This window comes from Pichia kudriavzevii, chromosome 5 (assembly GCF_003054445.1).
Source record: "Pichia kudriavzevii chromosome 5, complete sequence".
Lineage (NCBI taxonomy): Eukaryota > Fungi > Ascomycota > Pichiomycetes > Pichiales > Pichiaceae > Pichia > Pichia kudriavzevii.
The window spans coordinates 510,104-525,669 of record NC_042510.1 but is presented as its reverse complement, the minus strand read 5'-3'; the positions used below and the strand labels follow the sequence as shown (position 1 = coordinate 525,669).

General features: G+C 37.1%; 7 protein-coding genes across 7 annotated transcripts; 4 read left to right on the top strand and 3 right to left on the bottom strand.

Moving 5' to 3' along the window:
- Positions 1 to 312: 312 nt before the first annotated feature.
- On the top strand, positions 313 to 1,524 carry C5L36_0E02550 (uncharacterized protein; the record flags this gene model as incomplete). The annotated part of the gene is made up of 1 exon (XM_029467807.1): positions 313 to 1,524. One exon carries the CDS (start codon positions 313 to 315, stop codon positions 1,522 to 1,524), a length of 1,212 nt encoding a protein of 403 aa, XP_029323667.1.
- An 81-nt stretch (positions 1,525 to 1,605) lies between these two features.
- Positions 1,606 to 3,258, bottom strand: C5L36_0E02540 (uncharacterized protein; the record flags this gene model as incomplete). Its single annotated transcript, XM_029467806.1, has 1 exon — positions 1,606 to 3,258. One exon carries the CDS (start codon positions 3,256 to 3,258, stop codon positions 1,606 to 1,608), a length of 1,653 nt encoding a protein of 550 aa, XP_029323666.1.
- A 441-nt stretch (positions 3,259 to 3,699) lies between these two features.
- C5L36_0E02530 (uncharacterized protein) lies at positions 3,700 to 5,118 on the top strand (the record flags this gene model as incomplete). Its single annotated transcript, XM_029467805.1, has 1 exon — positions 3,700 to 5,118. The coding sequence occupies one exon, from the start codon at positions 3,700 to 3,702 to the stop codon at positions 5,116 to 5,118; it is 1,419 nt and encodes a 472-aa protein (XP_029323665.1).
- A 50-nt stretch (positions 5,119 to 5,168) lies between these two features.
- Positions 5,169 to 7,001, bottom strand: C5L36_0E02520 (uncharacterized protein; the record flags this gene model as incomplete). Its single annotated transcript, XM_029467804.1, has 1 exon — positions 5,169 to 7,001. The coding sequence occupies one exon, from the start codon at positions 6,999 to 7,001 to the stop codon at positions 5,169 to 5,171; it is 1,833 nt and encodes a 610-aa protein (XP_029323664.1).
- A 212-nt stretch (positions 7,002 to 7,213) lies between these two features.
- C5L36_0E02510 (uncharacterized protein) lies at positions 7,214 to 8,581 on the top strand (the record flags this gene model as incomplete). The annotated part of the gene is made up of 1 exon (XM_029467803.1): positions 7,214 to 8,581. The coding sequence occupies one exon, from the start codon at positions 7,214 to 7,216 to the stop codon at positions 8,579 to 8,581; it is 1,368 nt and encodes a 455-aa protein (XP_029323663.1).
- A 63-nt stretch (positions 8,582 to 8,644) lies between these two features.
- C5L36_0E02500 (uncharacterized protein) lies at positions 8,645 to 11,716 on the bottom strand (the record flags this gene model as incomplete). The annotated part of the gene is made up of 1 exon (XM_029467802.1): positions 8,645 to 11,716. The coding sequence occupies one exon, from the start codon at positions 11,714 to 11,716 to the stop codon at positions 8,645 to 8,647; it is 3,072 nt and encodes a 1,023-aa protein (XP_029323662.1).
- Positions 11,717 to 12,349: 633 nt separating this feature from the next.
- On the top strand, positions 12,350 to 14,767 carry C5L36_0E02490 (uncharacterized protein; the record flags this gene model as incomplete). Its single annotated transcript, XM_029467801.1, has 1 exon — positions 12,350 to 14,767. The coding sequence occupies one exon, from the start codon at positions 12,350 to 12,352 to the stop codon at positions 14,765 to 14,767; it is 2,418 nt and encodes an 805-aa protein (XP_029323661.1).
- Between the last annotated feature and the right edge of the window lie 799 nt (positions 14,768 to 15,566).

Sequence of the window (15,566 nt, the reverse complement as noted above, 5' to 3'; positions counted from 1 at the left end):
ATTTGGAAACAGTGCAAACAATTTCATCGTTGTCAACGGTCGTTGCACATTATGAACTCCATCATCATGTCTGGAAAACATTAATTACCGTATTTGGCAGTGGCAATGACGAAGTTCCAAATTCATTGTTTCGCACAATGCATTTTCGAGAAGGCCCAAAATATTTTAGTGTCAATTAAGATGTGGGGAGGAAAGGGTCGGTAAGCACGGCCTTAACATCAACTAGTAGGTACACGGACTAACTGGCTATTGCACCACTCCATCACCAATATAAAAAGTTTGAACTGAAACCGACCAAGTAGGCTGTCAAGGATGGGCGAAAAAGTTGAAGATATTTTAAAAGGAAACATGCCTCGAACCAAGGACAGATACAACAATGTTATTCATACGTGTACTTCTATAACGAGCTTGGGCTCATTAAATGGCAAAGATACTCGTATGCACGAAGTGGGGGTCATGCCTGAAATGCCTGATTTTACAAAGAGACCAAAGATTATGAAGCCACATTCATCCAATGACTATTTTTCTACTGAGCATCACGAGTCAATAGGATCAGCATTTTCGCCGGATGATGATACAGTCCAATCTAATCATTATGTATACCCACACGTTCGGAACACCTCAGTGACTTTTTTCTCGGATGGTCTCAATGACGAGCATACATACAACGAATTACCATTGGATGAATCCTTAGACGACTTTGAGGTGGAATATTCCGACGAAGATATGATAGGAGAGGAAGAAGAGGAAGAGAAGGGCGGCGAGTGTGAATGCGGTGACTGTTTAACTCCCTCTAGGAATGAAACACCAGACCCGCATTATCAGAGTTTGGGTAATGATATTAATAGAAGCCAATCGCCGTTTTTACAGAAGCCCAGAGCAGAGTATACAACCGAAATACCATATTTCTATGATCCGTCGAAACTTAAGTATCCTTATAAATCCCCCCTAGATTATTCGGATGAGGAATTTGAGCAGATGAATCACTTTGACTTCTTGAATGACTTGAAATTTAGCACTCCGCCGATCCTCCCAGTATACTTAAATTCCAACTTACTCAATGACTCAAGTAGTAAAAATTATAAAACGTTTCCCTATCAATATCAAGAATCTAATGTTCCGTATGTTAATACGATATATCGATACCGAATAAATGACCTCAACTTAATGGACAAATACAGTGCAATGAAATCGACGCGTCCAGCGCTTAAAAGAGCTTCAAGCTCAAACTCCTCAAACTCGTCGAATATGGGAACTAGGTCTACCAAGAGCAACGGAATGACAAACCGAATAAAACTACTGAGGGAGAATAGCAATGGAAGCAAAAACGGGGTAAAACTAAAACATGCTGATAAAATAGACCTGATTGAAAAAAACCTAGTCCCTCATCATGTTATGTTGAATCACTTGATTACATGTAATTTGAATAAAGATGGTTATATTACAAGTTCTTGCATTACAAGGTACAAAGGTAAGTTCTTGACTCAGATTATGTATTTCTCCAATGAGTTGGAGAAACTATAACCTGATTTTTTTTTATATATTTTTGTTTAGCAGTTATCGCCATGCTGTTTTTTGAGTTGCATTTATACACTTGATGTACTTTTATATCTGTCCCTTGATATCAATTTTCTTGAACATTTGATTTTTAAGTTCTTCCACTACATATTTTGCCTGATGGCAATTGAATAAAGTTTTGTTATCGTTCAAGAAAGCTCCCAATCTATTTGCTTCAACAAACCCTTCCCATGCAGTATCATCTTCAAAACACAATAACCTCTTCAAAAATTCCACCGGCAACTGCCTATATCCCGCACATAATGTTGACAAACTTCTGACATTTTCTCTCTTCATTATACTTTCGACAAATTTAGTAAAAAAGTAAGACTTGTTATGTTTAAGCAACAATGCATCTTTGTGCGTGATCAGAAGCCTTCCTTTGTCATTGGTTTTGATCATTTGTCTTCTTTCTTCTTTATTTCTGTTGTATATTTTACAGACAGTCTGGGACAACAGATAATAATTCGAAGATGAAATATGTCTAAACAACTCTAAAGCGCAGCTAAAAAAGTCGTCGTTGTTTTGTCTAAGTCCCTTTGTCTCTATGTCAAGCTCAAGCTCATAAACTTCAGTGTTATTTCCTGTCAAAATATAGTACAGCACACGATACCCAAGAAATTCGAAGTAATGTGGTTTCGTCAAGTCTGCTTGGGCGTATAGTTCCTTTAGCTGCGACTGGCATTGATTGAACTCTCCCCAGTCACCATTTTCGATGGCAATCTTAGAGTGAAATTCATATGCCATAATTGTAAAGTCATGTCTTATATTTTGGACAGTCAAATCTTGACGCATTGATTTACACTGATCACATAAATAGCTATAACTTGCACCATCAAAATACTTGTCAAAGAGTAACTGCAAAGTTTTCTTCAAAACTTTCAAAGGTCTAACTGTATCTGGATTAGGCTGTGATGTCAATCTCAAGTATTTTTTCTCCAAATTATTATTTCTCCCAACTATAGGTTTTGTTGATACAACATCATCTTTATAATTATGATTCACTGGTATCGATAACTCACGTTCAAACCTTTTACTTCTTAGGTCTTTTAGTTGTTGGTTCGTCATCTGGTTTGAAGTTGAAGGAATCGATGGCAAGGAAGCAGGCAATGTTGCAGGCTCTTTCTTCTGCTTTTTAAGTTTTTTCAAACTGTCTCCTAAAGAAATGGATTTCGAAGAAGTCATGGCTTTTGGTTCCTTCTCACCAAGAGTGACATCTTCTGAATCCGATTCATCTTCGCCAAATATGTTCTTTCTTTTGGCGCCATTAGTTGTGGATATGTTTTGTTCAGGCCCTGCTCGACCTTTTTGAGCAATTTCGGCATTGTCACAATATAATGAAAGCCCTTCGCTTTTAGAGCCTATAAGCAGCGGCACCTCCTGCTTATCCCAATCATTTCTCATTATACGATCTGATTCTATGGCCATATTGATGAGACTTTTGAGCTGGCTTTTAAATTTTGCAGTATTAGTAGAGTTAAAGTTTTTGGTACTTGCCTCTTTAAAGGACCTAGCAATAAAATCATGCAAACTTGGAGGCCAAGTTTTGGGGTCTTTCCATTTGGAGTTGCTGACAGATTTTGCAACAGATAATGGTGACACTTCCTCAGAACCGCTTCCTTTTGAATACCTAGTAGTATTGATCCCAGCTACAGCCTTAGGAGAGCCATTTTTGTTTAGTTTCTTTTTACTTGTACCCATCTACTCGTTCCTTTTGACTACTGTTTCGTTACAAGGTATGTGTTGACAAAGTCTTTAATGTGGTCAAGTTCATGTTGACTGATAAAAAATAATAGGACACAAAAAAAAAATGTCACGTGATTTTACCATGGATTTTGGGCTATTTTCTGGTTCCGTATACAACAGGGCAAAGAACGTACTCTGATGGTCAAACTTAAACAGGCGACCATTTTAATGCTTACTTGAAGTTGAGCATGAACTCTCTATTAGGCCCGAAAACTTGGTTGGACTAAAAGAAGAAAGATCTAATATATAGCCCTATTTAAGAAATGAAATTTCAGTGTAATGCACATGTTTTTCACCATAATTAATGCTAAATCGAAACACTATTGTTCCCAATAATGTTAGGTTTAGAGATTACGCAACTACTTAACTCCCAAAAGGCAAGACAGACGCATAGCCATGAGTGACATTTTTGAATTAGACGAAGAACAACTATCAAACAAACTTGATGAACGATTAAACATAGGTGATGAAAGTGAGCTTTCGGTTTCGATTATTGATGATAATACTTGTGAAAAAACCGCAGACAGAAAAATCGAGCATTTTAAGAAATATAGATCGAACAGTGTTATATCTGTTGGTAATCTAGATAATAGGGTTGGTGATTCGTATGAGGTTCCCTTTGAGGATTTCTATGAAGCGGAACTTGAAGAAAGCAGACAAAACTCGTCGATTCCCACCAATGAGCAAAGTAGAAACAATGTTTCAAGTGAAGTCCCAGTTGTGCATTCTAGGAGACTAGTAGTTACTGATTTTCAACCAATCAAAGTTCTTGGTAAAGGATCCTTTGGAAAAGTGATTCTTGTTAAGCACAAAACTACTGGAAGACTCTATGCACAAAAACAGTTGAAGAAAGCAACGATGATTGTCAATACCAAAAACTACGAACGCACGCTTACGGAGCGGACAATCCTAGAGAAAGTATCACATCCCAATATAGTAAAACTATATTATGCACTTCAGGATTTTGATAAGGTTTATCTATTTTTAGAATACCTTGAAGGTGGTGAGTTGTTTTTCCACCTATCCAACGAACGAATAATGAGTGAAAAGATTGCATGCTTCTATGTTGCCGAAATGATACTAGCTTTGAGGCACTTACATATAAATGCAGGTGTGATTTATAGGGATTTGAAACCAGAGAATTGTTTACTAAATAGGCACGGTCACTTGGTACTCACAGATTTTGGATTAAGTAAAGTTGCGATGCAGGCAAACTCGATGGATGGTACAGCGCAATATATCGCACCAGAAGTAATTAAAGGAGAGAACTACGATTCACGTTGTGATTGGTGGTCATTAGGTGCGGTGATGTTTGACCTGTTGACCGGTCAGCCTCCCTTTACAGGAAATAACAACAAGAGGATTATGGACAAAATCCTTACAAAAAAAATTGCATATCCTTTCTATCTTTCACAAATCTCTAAAGACTTTCTCTCTAAATGTTTGAATAAGAATGTGGAGAAAAGAATCAATCTCGATGATGAACAAGTTTTTAATAAAGTAAAGAACCACCAATTTTTCAGATACATTAACTGGAAGCATATTGAAGAACAAAATGATGCACAGCAGCCACCGCCAATCATTCCAGTCATTAGTAACCCAGAAGCAGCAGAAAATTTTGAGGATGAATTCACATCTTTAGATATCACGCCACCCAACTCGCCAATTCCTAAATTTATCTACGACAACATTGAGGAAAGTAGATCAAATAGTACTTCATCTATTATTGAAATAAAAAAACCGGATGATAAGGGAGATTATCAAAAATCAGTTTATTTTACTGATTTCTCGTTTACTAGAAAAAGTTGCCTTTGATATATAATATTATACTATATTTTACATCGTATTACCAGAACAAGTGCAAGCTATTTTGAATTTTTTGGAACCATAAAAAGTTTACCTTCTTTAACATCGTCACTGGAATCTTTAAGTTTTTCTCGACTTTCAAGAAAAAACATCAAATCAGAAACCTGCTCGTGGAGCTCTTCGTTCTCCTTCTTCAAAAGCTCTGTGTTTGTTTCATACATTTTCAATTTTTGAACCATAGCTTTGTTCAACTTCAATAGGTTGTTATTCTGTTCCTTAAGTGAAGCTTTTTCTTCATTTTTTCGTCTTTGTTCTTCTCGTAGAATACTCATCTCATTAACCGATTCACTGACAGTTACTTTTAGTTCCTCCATCATCTTCTCCAATTTGTTTACTTGTGATTTTTCGTACACCAAAGAGCTTTTGAATTCAGATAATTGATTCTCATAATATTCACGTTGGCTTTCAAGTTGAGTTATCAGTAATTTGGAATATTCAAAACCTATCTTGTCTATTTTCTCTTCGTTTGACTTTTTGCTTTCGTCATGTAAGGGTAGTTCTACTATTTTTCCATCAGCTTCATTTTGAACTAGTCTATGGACATACCCGTCCTCTGCATAATCCCAGACTCTTTGGGTATTAGACTCCATGGAAAAACAATGCCCCGTCTCCTCCCAGTGTTTAATTGCATGTTTTTGTTCATACCTACCACAGCCAACGTTACCACAGATCAAACAAATCCATATACTTTTAGTGTTGCCACAATCCATGCATTTCTCAGTGCTATCAAAACCTACCAATGTTGACTCGTTCAGAAGGCTTGTACCCAATCTTTTATTTTTGTTTGGTTTTAATGCGTTCCTGCAGACCGGACAAGAATCATCAGACCATTTAGATAGGCAATCTGAATGGAAGGTATGTTGACAAGGAATGGTTAGTAATCCGCTTACATCGCTATCCAATCTATCTAAACAAACAGGACAGGTAGCCAGTTCCGTATATTTTTGGATAGACTTTCCAGCTGGTTTGCTGCTGCTCTTCACATTCGTGAACGGATCTTCCAGAAGATAAGGTAATGAAGATTTTACATTTTTTAACTCCTCCTCATTTTTCGGTCTTATCAGTATTTCTTTAATTTGAAGTACAGAGCAGGTCTCTGGCTCAAAGGAGTTAAATTTTTTTCCTTGATACTTTCGTATGAATGGCTTAACATATTCTTTAGATCGAAATTTGATAAGCAGCATGAACTTATTGGGTGTGGAAGATTTGACCAATCTCAAGTGAGAAATTTGCTTGACATCTTTCTCATCCAATACACCTATCAAAAGATCGCTTACACTAAAATAAAAAGGGATGGCAAGAATGGCAACAGTGGTCTCATCCCCTGGTATGTGTGTGTAATCTCCTTTAATTATCTTTGTTGTATTTAGATGTGTGTCTGAATCCTTATAAAGCCTAACAACACCTGCTCCTATGATTTCACCGTTTAACCTCTCTTTTGTTAAAGATTTGGAAAATGACATTGCTTGATCTCCAAAATCAATTGGTGTAAGCTCAATTGCGGAAAACCTATAATCTGGGAATTTGAGCGTGTGCTTTAGTATAGAATAATTAAAATTCAAAATTCTCTCTGTCCACTGGGAAAACTCGATGTCTTTGTAAACTGGACAAGGATTACGTTTGGTAAATATGTCTCCTGAGTTGTATAATTGGGAAATCCAACTACTTTCTCTATGAACGGTGGTTGGTTTGATAATTCCCTTATGAACTAATGTTCTGGCGTATAATTCGGCGGCTTTTGTATTTGACTCAAAAATTTCTGAAACAGAAAAGACGTCAAATACTATAGTGTATTTAGATGCCACTGAAAGGTCGTCTTCAGAAATAAGCATGACCAAACGAGAAAGTCTAATATTCAGAACAAAAAGGACATCAGCTTCTCGGAGTTGCCACTGCAAAAGCAAGAAAACGATTTTTCATGAGAGCTATTTTTTTTTTTCTCGCACAGTACCTTGGCACAAACTAAAGATTGTCCTGAAATTCGAAATGGTGAATGAATCTTTTGTTTTCCAATAAATAGAATCAGCATAACACCACAGAAAAAATGATGCAAGGAGGCGGTGATAAAAAGGCCAAGAAGACCATTGAAGATTTATTTAAGCAGCTAGCTGTTGAAGAGGAAACATCCCCGGCTGCACCTCCAAAATCAATGGATGAATACAAGTTTTGGAAAACTCAGCCAGTTCCAAGATTCGATGAAACTGATGAAGAAATCACCGAAGGTCCTATTGATGCAACAAAGACAGTCAACGATGTCAGGAAAGAACCATATCCTCTACATGCTTCATTTGAGTGGGTCACGCTGGACCTTGAGTCTAAGACGGATTTAGACCAATTACACGAATTGCTTTATGATCATTATGTCGAAGATCATGATGCTGTATTCAGGTTTGCATACTCTAAGTCTTTTTTCAATTGGGCGTTAAAACCACCAGGATGGGTAAAGGAATGGAATGTTGGCGTCCGTGTCAAAGAAACAGGGAGACTAGTTGCTTTTATCAGCGGTGTACCATGTGATTTAACTGTTAGAAAAAATACTGTAAAATCTGTTGAAATCAACTTCTTGTGTGTTCATAAGCAGTTAAGATCTAAGAGACTGGCGCCATTGCTGATCAAGGAAGTCACTAGAAGGGTCAACTTACATAACATTTGGCAGGCTTTGTATACATCCGGTACGGTTTTACCAAAGCCTGTGACTACATGTAGGTACGGCCACAGACCATTGAATTGGGCCAAACTTTTTGAAGTGGGCTTTAGTTCCCTACCAACTGGTGAAACTAAGGCTAGTATGGTTGCTAAACTAAGTCTCGGAAGTGAAACTAAATCTAAGGGATGGAGGAAAATGGAGGAGGGGGATATTGACAGTGTCTTCGAATTGTATGAATCATATAGAGAAAGGTTTGACATTTCACAAATCATGGACAAAGATGATATCAAGCATTGGATATATGGCGGTGCTCAGCAAGACGGCAAAGTGGTTCACGCATATGTTGTTGAGGATGCTGGTTCTGGCAAAATTACCGATTTTATTTCTTTTTACGTTTTACCCTTCACGGTTTTACAAAATCCTCTTCACAAAGAAATCGGTATTGCATATCTCTACTATTATGCAAGTGGAGAAGGAATTGGCAAAGACAAAAAAGATCCTGTATCACAGACGCTACTAAAGAAAAAGCTGAAGTCTCTTGTCACCGACGCAATGATCGAAGCAAAAAAGATTAATATTGACGTCTTCAATGCGCTGTCCTCTCAAGATAATAATCTTTTCTTAGAAGATCTTAAATTTGGGGCTGGGGATGGCTTCTTAAACTACTATCTTTTCAATTATAAGGTTAAGCCAATTTTTGGTGGTCTAGATAAGGATTACGATTTTGCAAAAGACACCAGCGGTGTTGGTGTAGTTCTACTATAATCCTTGTGTAATTATAATAAAAAGCTAGTAGATAATTTTCTAACAAATCCCTTATATGTGAAACTACCAAACCTCCTCAGAGACATTCTTCCTCGTAACATACCCGCTTACGATACCTCTTGCCACTTCCAGATCTTCATCTTCATGGCATTCTGAGGATACTCTTAAATCGACTTGTTGACCGTCCATCTGACTTTCGAGAGCAAACCCCTCACTACTACTTGTGATCCTAAAGTTCAAATAATCAATATCATCGTTGCAAAAGCCAACCATAAGTCCATAATTTTCATCCAAAAGACAAGGATGAATATAACACTGGGTGGCTTCTCGTTCTTCTTCTATTGTGCTGCACTTACGACGTAGCGGAATATTGTTATTTAAGGAAGCCAAGTTTGAAGTTAGAGGTGTAAAATTTGGAGGTGATACTGTAGAACTGGATGGTGATGCTGACAAATTGGCATCGTGATAATTATTGTTCACCCCACTTGTATGGATTTCATCGTCGACTGCGTTATCGGCATCTGTTAGACATTCACACTCAACATTGCTTGTATCAGACCCTGATGATTTATTAACGACAACTGCGTCACAGTTGTCATCGCCGTCCAAAAATAAACTCACGGCACTAGTTTTCCTCTGAATAAACTTATTCTGAGTTACCGCAGAGCCAGATATTCCCGTGTTTAATAGTAACGTATCCAATCCATCATCTTCTGGTTCTTGATCGACGCTTCTACCTTTGGTTTTGATGGCATCAAGAGCAATGTAATCAAGTAGAGGTTGATAGTCTTTGTTAAAGACCATCAATGCAATAATAGTAACTGGGAAAAGAGGTAGCATAAAACCTGCAAGTATGAAGGATTGTTCCAATGCGACTGATCCAAACATCTGTAAATGTAAGAAAAAAACACCCAAACAAACCCTTTTGAATATTATTGGCCATGCTTTCCCGGTACTGTGATATGGATGAACCAAGGAGTAAACAAGTTGATATTTGTATGTGTAAAAACCCAAAATAAAATACACCATGCCAGAGACCAGAATTTTTGTTGAAATTGATGAATACAAAATGGTAATTATGAAAATAACGAGATGCTGAGGTAGTATCAGTCCAAGGTCAAATATCGGAGGGTTGTATATGAGGTCTCTAAACATCCTTGGGGTCTTTTTGCTATTATTCACTATGAAATTCCAGAATATCATACTCAGATCACCGATTTGTAAAAGCTTGAATGGGAACATAGTTAGTCCTTGAAGAATGATCAAATCAATGTAAAATAAAGAAAGGGATTTAATAGATGTTGCTAGCAAAGGTGCAATCTTTGTCGTATCGGTTAATAACGCTTTGTAGCTTGACAATGTACCGAATAAAGTAAACACTAAAAAAAGGTTGAAAAAGATATACAGGAAGTTTTTCTTGATGACTGAAAGCTCAACATCGCCTTTAGACCTCAATCCCTGTAAACTTGATAGCGAAGAAATGACATATGGTAAAATAACATTAATTATGGTGAATAGGTATGTTGGTAGCAAACCAGTGACAATAGTGCGCATAAATTCATGCTTCAATAGGTAATCTCCAAATTCTTTCCACATCTTCCTAATTGCATTGATATTCAACAAGGATGTAATGTACCTGATTGGAATAATCAACAATATGCTAAATAATATAATTATGAATTCAATTATATTTTTTCTAAAAAACAATGTTCTATTACTCATTAGTAAGTTCCCCCAATTGATATCCATTGGAGCGGGCGCTAGTTCTGTGATTAGTTCAAAAACTTTTGGAGAAAATACTGCTTGTGCAGCCATTTGTGCATCAGTAACTGAATCCATTGTAACAAAGGCTAGGGGCAACCTTTTGAACTGATTGCTTGCCCGGCATTCATTAATATCATCATTAATTTTGATTAATCTTCGCAATGATTCATCGATTATTTCCTTATCTGATTTTTCAACCTTAACGCATGAACGCTTTTTCTTTTCATACTTCTCATCATCTATATTTAAGATATAGTATTCTGCATCACTGTTGTCGTCGTCATTTATGCAACTTTCCTTCATGTAAGGATTGTATACAATCTTGTCCTTACTTGGTGGATTTTCAGATTTGACGACCTTCAAATGAACGTTTTGAACGTTTACTGAATCAAACATTTGAATATCCAAACCACAAAGTTGAGAATATTTGATCTCTAGTTGTCTGATCAATCCATCACGAACGTTGTACAGTTCAATCAAGGGAGAGTAATCGTACACAAACCTGATCTGGTCGATCTTTCCAACTTTCAACTCTTCGATATGAGATTTGAGGTCTTCCTCGTTACACATTTCCTTGGGGATATTTTTGATAAAAATTGTTCTATCGGTCAAAGACCTCTGAGACCCTAAGAAGCGTTGCCTCACTTTGATGATGTGATTTGTCTCCTTAAATAGAAACCAAAAGATTATCCCTGTGAATATGTACGTGAATATGGTACAAATCACAAGATAAGCAACAGGTTCGGCATTTTCATCATCTGGATCGTTCCCCCTGGCGAGGTAGTTTGAAATAAAACCTAAGGACGTATCATCACGATCAAAGGTGCCAAGCATCCAGTATCTTATTGGGCTGAGGATACAAAGGCCCAATATACTTAATGACATTAGTATCTTTATACTCATTCTGAAAAAGCAAAGGAAAACATAAGATTCAAGTCCAATGACCTCGAGTAGTTGCTCATTATTGATTGATATCAAAATCTTGATCCAACTGAACATATTATTCGGTAGTTTTTTTATCTTTTTGTTTCTGTAACTTCGGATACTGAAGAATAGGGGGAACTTGTATCTCAACAGGCAAAACGTCAGAAATAAAAACAGGCCAAGCGTGGTACAGACATAGAGCTGGACTTTAAAGAGGGTCTGTGTTTGACGCCTTGGATCAAAAATTGGTGGTTGGTTCCCACCATCGCCGCCATCTCCATTGTAGCCGCCTGTGTCGGAATCTAGGATTGTTCCGTTGAACAATGACATCATACTGGCCACGAACACGTTCCCGTCACTTTGCTCATTGTTGTTGCCTGACAATGATGAGGAGAAATTCTTGGTGAACTCAAGTACCCCCTGAGTGAGACCCATTTGTTCCAGCATTTTTAACGGCACTGTGTTTTAAGGGAAATGGGGCGCAAAGATCAAACCTATAGTTTCCAAATACCAGAGTCTGTATTTTGTTTCTCGTTTCTCCCGTAATTGTAATAAACCACTGAACCAAAGTTCAGCGTGTCTTAAACATGAATCCAAATCAGCGATAAGGTAAAGCTGCCACGTGAAATCTGAAATTTAAAACAGGGAAAGCAGATGGGGAGGGGGGGAGGCTCGGTAACACTGAGGGTTGCCCCTATGCTTCTTCGGTAGCATTTTTTTCCTCTCACAATGGTATAATAGGAGGATATCGTAGACCAGCACGTACCTTAGATGTCCCTCGTATCACTTGTTTGTAACTGGAAACACATATGGATATTTTGGTAAATGGGGTCATTGGAAGGTGCCACTCTGTCTCTCCATGTCTATATTGCATGCCCTTGCCCATGCTCAGCACTATAAGATTTTGCTGTGGCTGAATTTTTTTTTTTTGGGGTTTTTTTTTTACGCGATTTTTCATCGATTGGGAAAAACTTGGAAAATGGACGTTGGAAAGAGAGGTTGGAGATGTCCAATTTAAGTTTGCAGAACAAGTGAAGGAATGTCCCTTAAAACATTGCAAGAAACACCGCAGATAGCAAGATGAAAGAGGAAGAATTGGCAGGTCCAAAGGCATTAGAGCTGGGGCCGGGAGGAAGCACGCATTTGGTATCGACGACGTTGTCTGGAGAGTCTAGCTTAAAAAAATCTGACAGTTCGACTTTATTCATTTATATTGATTTTGAATATGAAGATCAAAGTGGTGAAGATAAGGACAATCGCCATAGTAACACTAGCAATGATATGAACATGCTAAACTTTAAGAAGCTGTCCTATTCGGTGGTGGATTCCACTATATATGATGTTTTAGAAAGTAAGGAATATGATATTAAAGAGGTGAAAGAGTTTATCGATAAACTTACAGACTCTATCAATGATTTTGCATTTTCTCAGAAAAAACCTTTTTGCTTTGTTGTTCTCAAAGGATGGGATCTGAGGTTGAAATTCATCAAGTACTGCAAGGATAACGAACTTCAACTTCCTAACTATTTGGAATATCCTAATTACTTTGATTTGTATAAGGAATACATCAAATTTGAGGAGGTGAATGGAAACGCAGAATTCAATTCGATCGAATATAAGAAGTTGGACCTGGATACTATTAAGAAGAAGTTTTCAATTGAGTCGACAGAATTGAGCAATATTGATGCTATGATTCAAATAACTAGGAAAATGCATGAACTTTCAAAATTCAAGTTTATTTTCCAAAAGCCTCATGACCTGAATTTAGACTTGAGCTACTTTTTCAATGAAAAATCAAAGATCATCTATATAACTAACTTACCCAACGATACAACTCAATCTGAGTTGGATTCCGTTTTCAACCAACAGAACGATAGATCCATAACATTCTGGCTAATTAAAAACCCGAATTATAATGGTGGTAATTCGATGAACTTGACTCTATCCGGGTTTATTATATTTAATTCTCATGAGGAAGCCATCAAGGCATTAACGTTGAATGGGTCAAGTTTCAACAATAAACTAATAGAAGTTCAGCCTTCATCAATAGAAGTTTTCAATAAGGCACAGGATATATTGATATCATTTCCAACATCTAAGAATAAACCACGACCAGGGGATTGGAACTGTCCATCATGTGGTTTTTCAAACTTTCAAAGAAGAACTGCATGTTTCAGGTGTTCATTTCCTATTGCATCAGTTACGACAATTCAAGAATCTATCTATGGGAATAATAATTATAATGGCGGTTTGAGCAAGCCAAATAATAATCAGTTGTATAATGGAAATCTTGGGAACATTGGGAATTCAGGAAACAGTTCAGGAAATATTGGGAATTCGGGATATATCAATAATAACATTGGCAATAACGGAAACAGCAGTAATAGTAGTATTACTAATAATAATAATAATAGTAATAATAACAATAGCAACAACAATACTATTAACAATAATATTAATACAAACGGTGGGAATAACAATGGCAATCTAAACAATAGACAGAATTCAAATGTGCCATTCCGTGCTGGGGATTGGAAATGTTTAAATGAAGCGTGTTCTTATCATAATTTTGCCAAGAATGTCTGTTGCTTGAAATGTGGCTCACAAAGAGTTCAAAGTGCAATTATTAATGGACACGTTCATAACAATCATAAAAACAGAAACCATTTGGTTGATTACAATACCAGATCCAATTCATTGCCACAATTAAGCCAGCAAAACTACAATGGCAATAATAACGGTAGCAGCAGTTACAAGTATATCAAACCAATCTCTTCCTCATCACAACTTTCAAATGGTTCTTCTAATCCTGTGCATGCGGGCTTTGAGTTTGATCTTCAGAGTAAATTCAACCATTTAAACATATCAACCCCAAATACCAGTGGGATGAATACGCCACCGATTTCAACTTCCTCGACGCCAACGTCGACCATAAATAACTATATGAATGCATTTGGTGGTATAAATAATGTGACTGGGCCTATTCCTTCCGGTTTAAATGATTTTGGATTTGATGTGACTAGGACGCTAAGCACGCCTACTCCAGGTATGAATATGAGTGGGTTAGGTGGAATTGACAACATTAATGGTGCTATGTTAAATGGCATGAGTGGGATCGGTATGAATACAGGGTTGTCTAATATGAATATGCGCAATATGAATAATTTGAATGGCATCAGTAATGCGAATAATATGAATATAGGTAGTATGAACAATAACAGTTCAAGCCTGAACAATATGAATCTTAACAGCCTAACTCTGAACAACAACGTCAACCATTTAAGAAGCATCAATAATACAAATAACCTCAATGACGTTGGAAATGTTAATTTGCGTAATTTGAATAATATGAATTTGAATGAAGTGAATCTAAGTATGGGTATGAGTATGGATATGGGTATGGATATGGGTATGGATATGGGTATGGGTATGGGTATGGGTATGGGTATGGGAGGTATGAATGTCTTTGGGAGCTCTGGATTGAACAATGAAATATAAAAGTAAATTTGTATTTTTATTATTGAGAATTATATAGATTGAAATTAGGAAACCATAAGCAAACACACTGAGAAGCAACAAATACGTGCTGTTAGTAATATGAACTGAAGTAAGAGTAAACTATTATGCACAGTCGATCTTCCTAACTATACCCAAAAATATGTACAATGGCGCCCATAGAGAGGGCTAGACCTGATTTGTACAGTTTTGTCGTCAATATGCACGTATACAAGTTTAATGCCGTCTTTGATAAGCAATTATGGCACTTTCTTATGTTTTGTACGGAGTTAAGCCGGCCCTCGGGACTCGGAAATCTAGAAGCTTAAATCTTTTCTCCGAGGGGAATTATTTAAAAGTGCGCCAGCTGCTTCCAACCATCGTTCAAGACAACTACTTCCAGGACGTCTATGTGAAACCGCCAACCAGTGTGTGGCTGGTAGCGCAGTTAGATAATACGTGGACAACAGCGTTTGTCTGAACACCCGCTGGTTGGATCACAACAAACATATTTGCAAAATAGCAAGATGATGAGTATTTAACTCCGGTAAAGTCAAGGTTTGAATATTAGCCAAGCGCAAAAACAAAACGAGTCAATAAAGACTGGTTAGAATAAGTTGATAACTATAATAACACCAGCATTTGATTGGGATCCGCTGCAGTTGAACTTGATAGGGTAAAGATGTATTTTTCCTCCCCGTGTTTCTTTTGATGTTGGAAATGCAAGAGTGCACAAACTTGGATAATAGTAAGTAAGGTCATAAGGTGCAAATGTCGGTCTAACTGACTTTAAGCAAAGGGA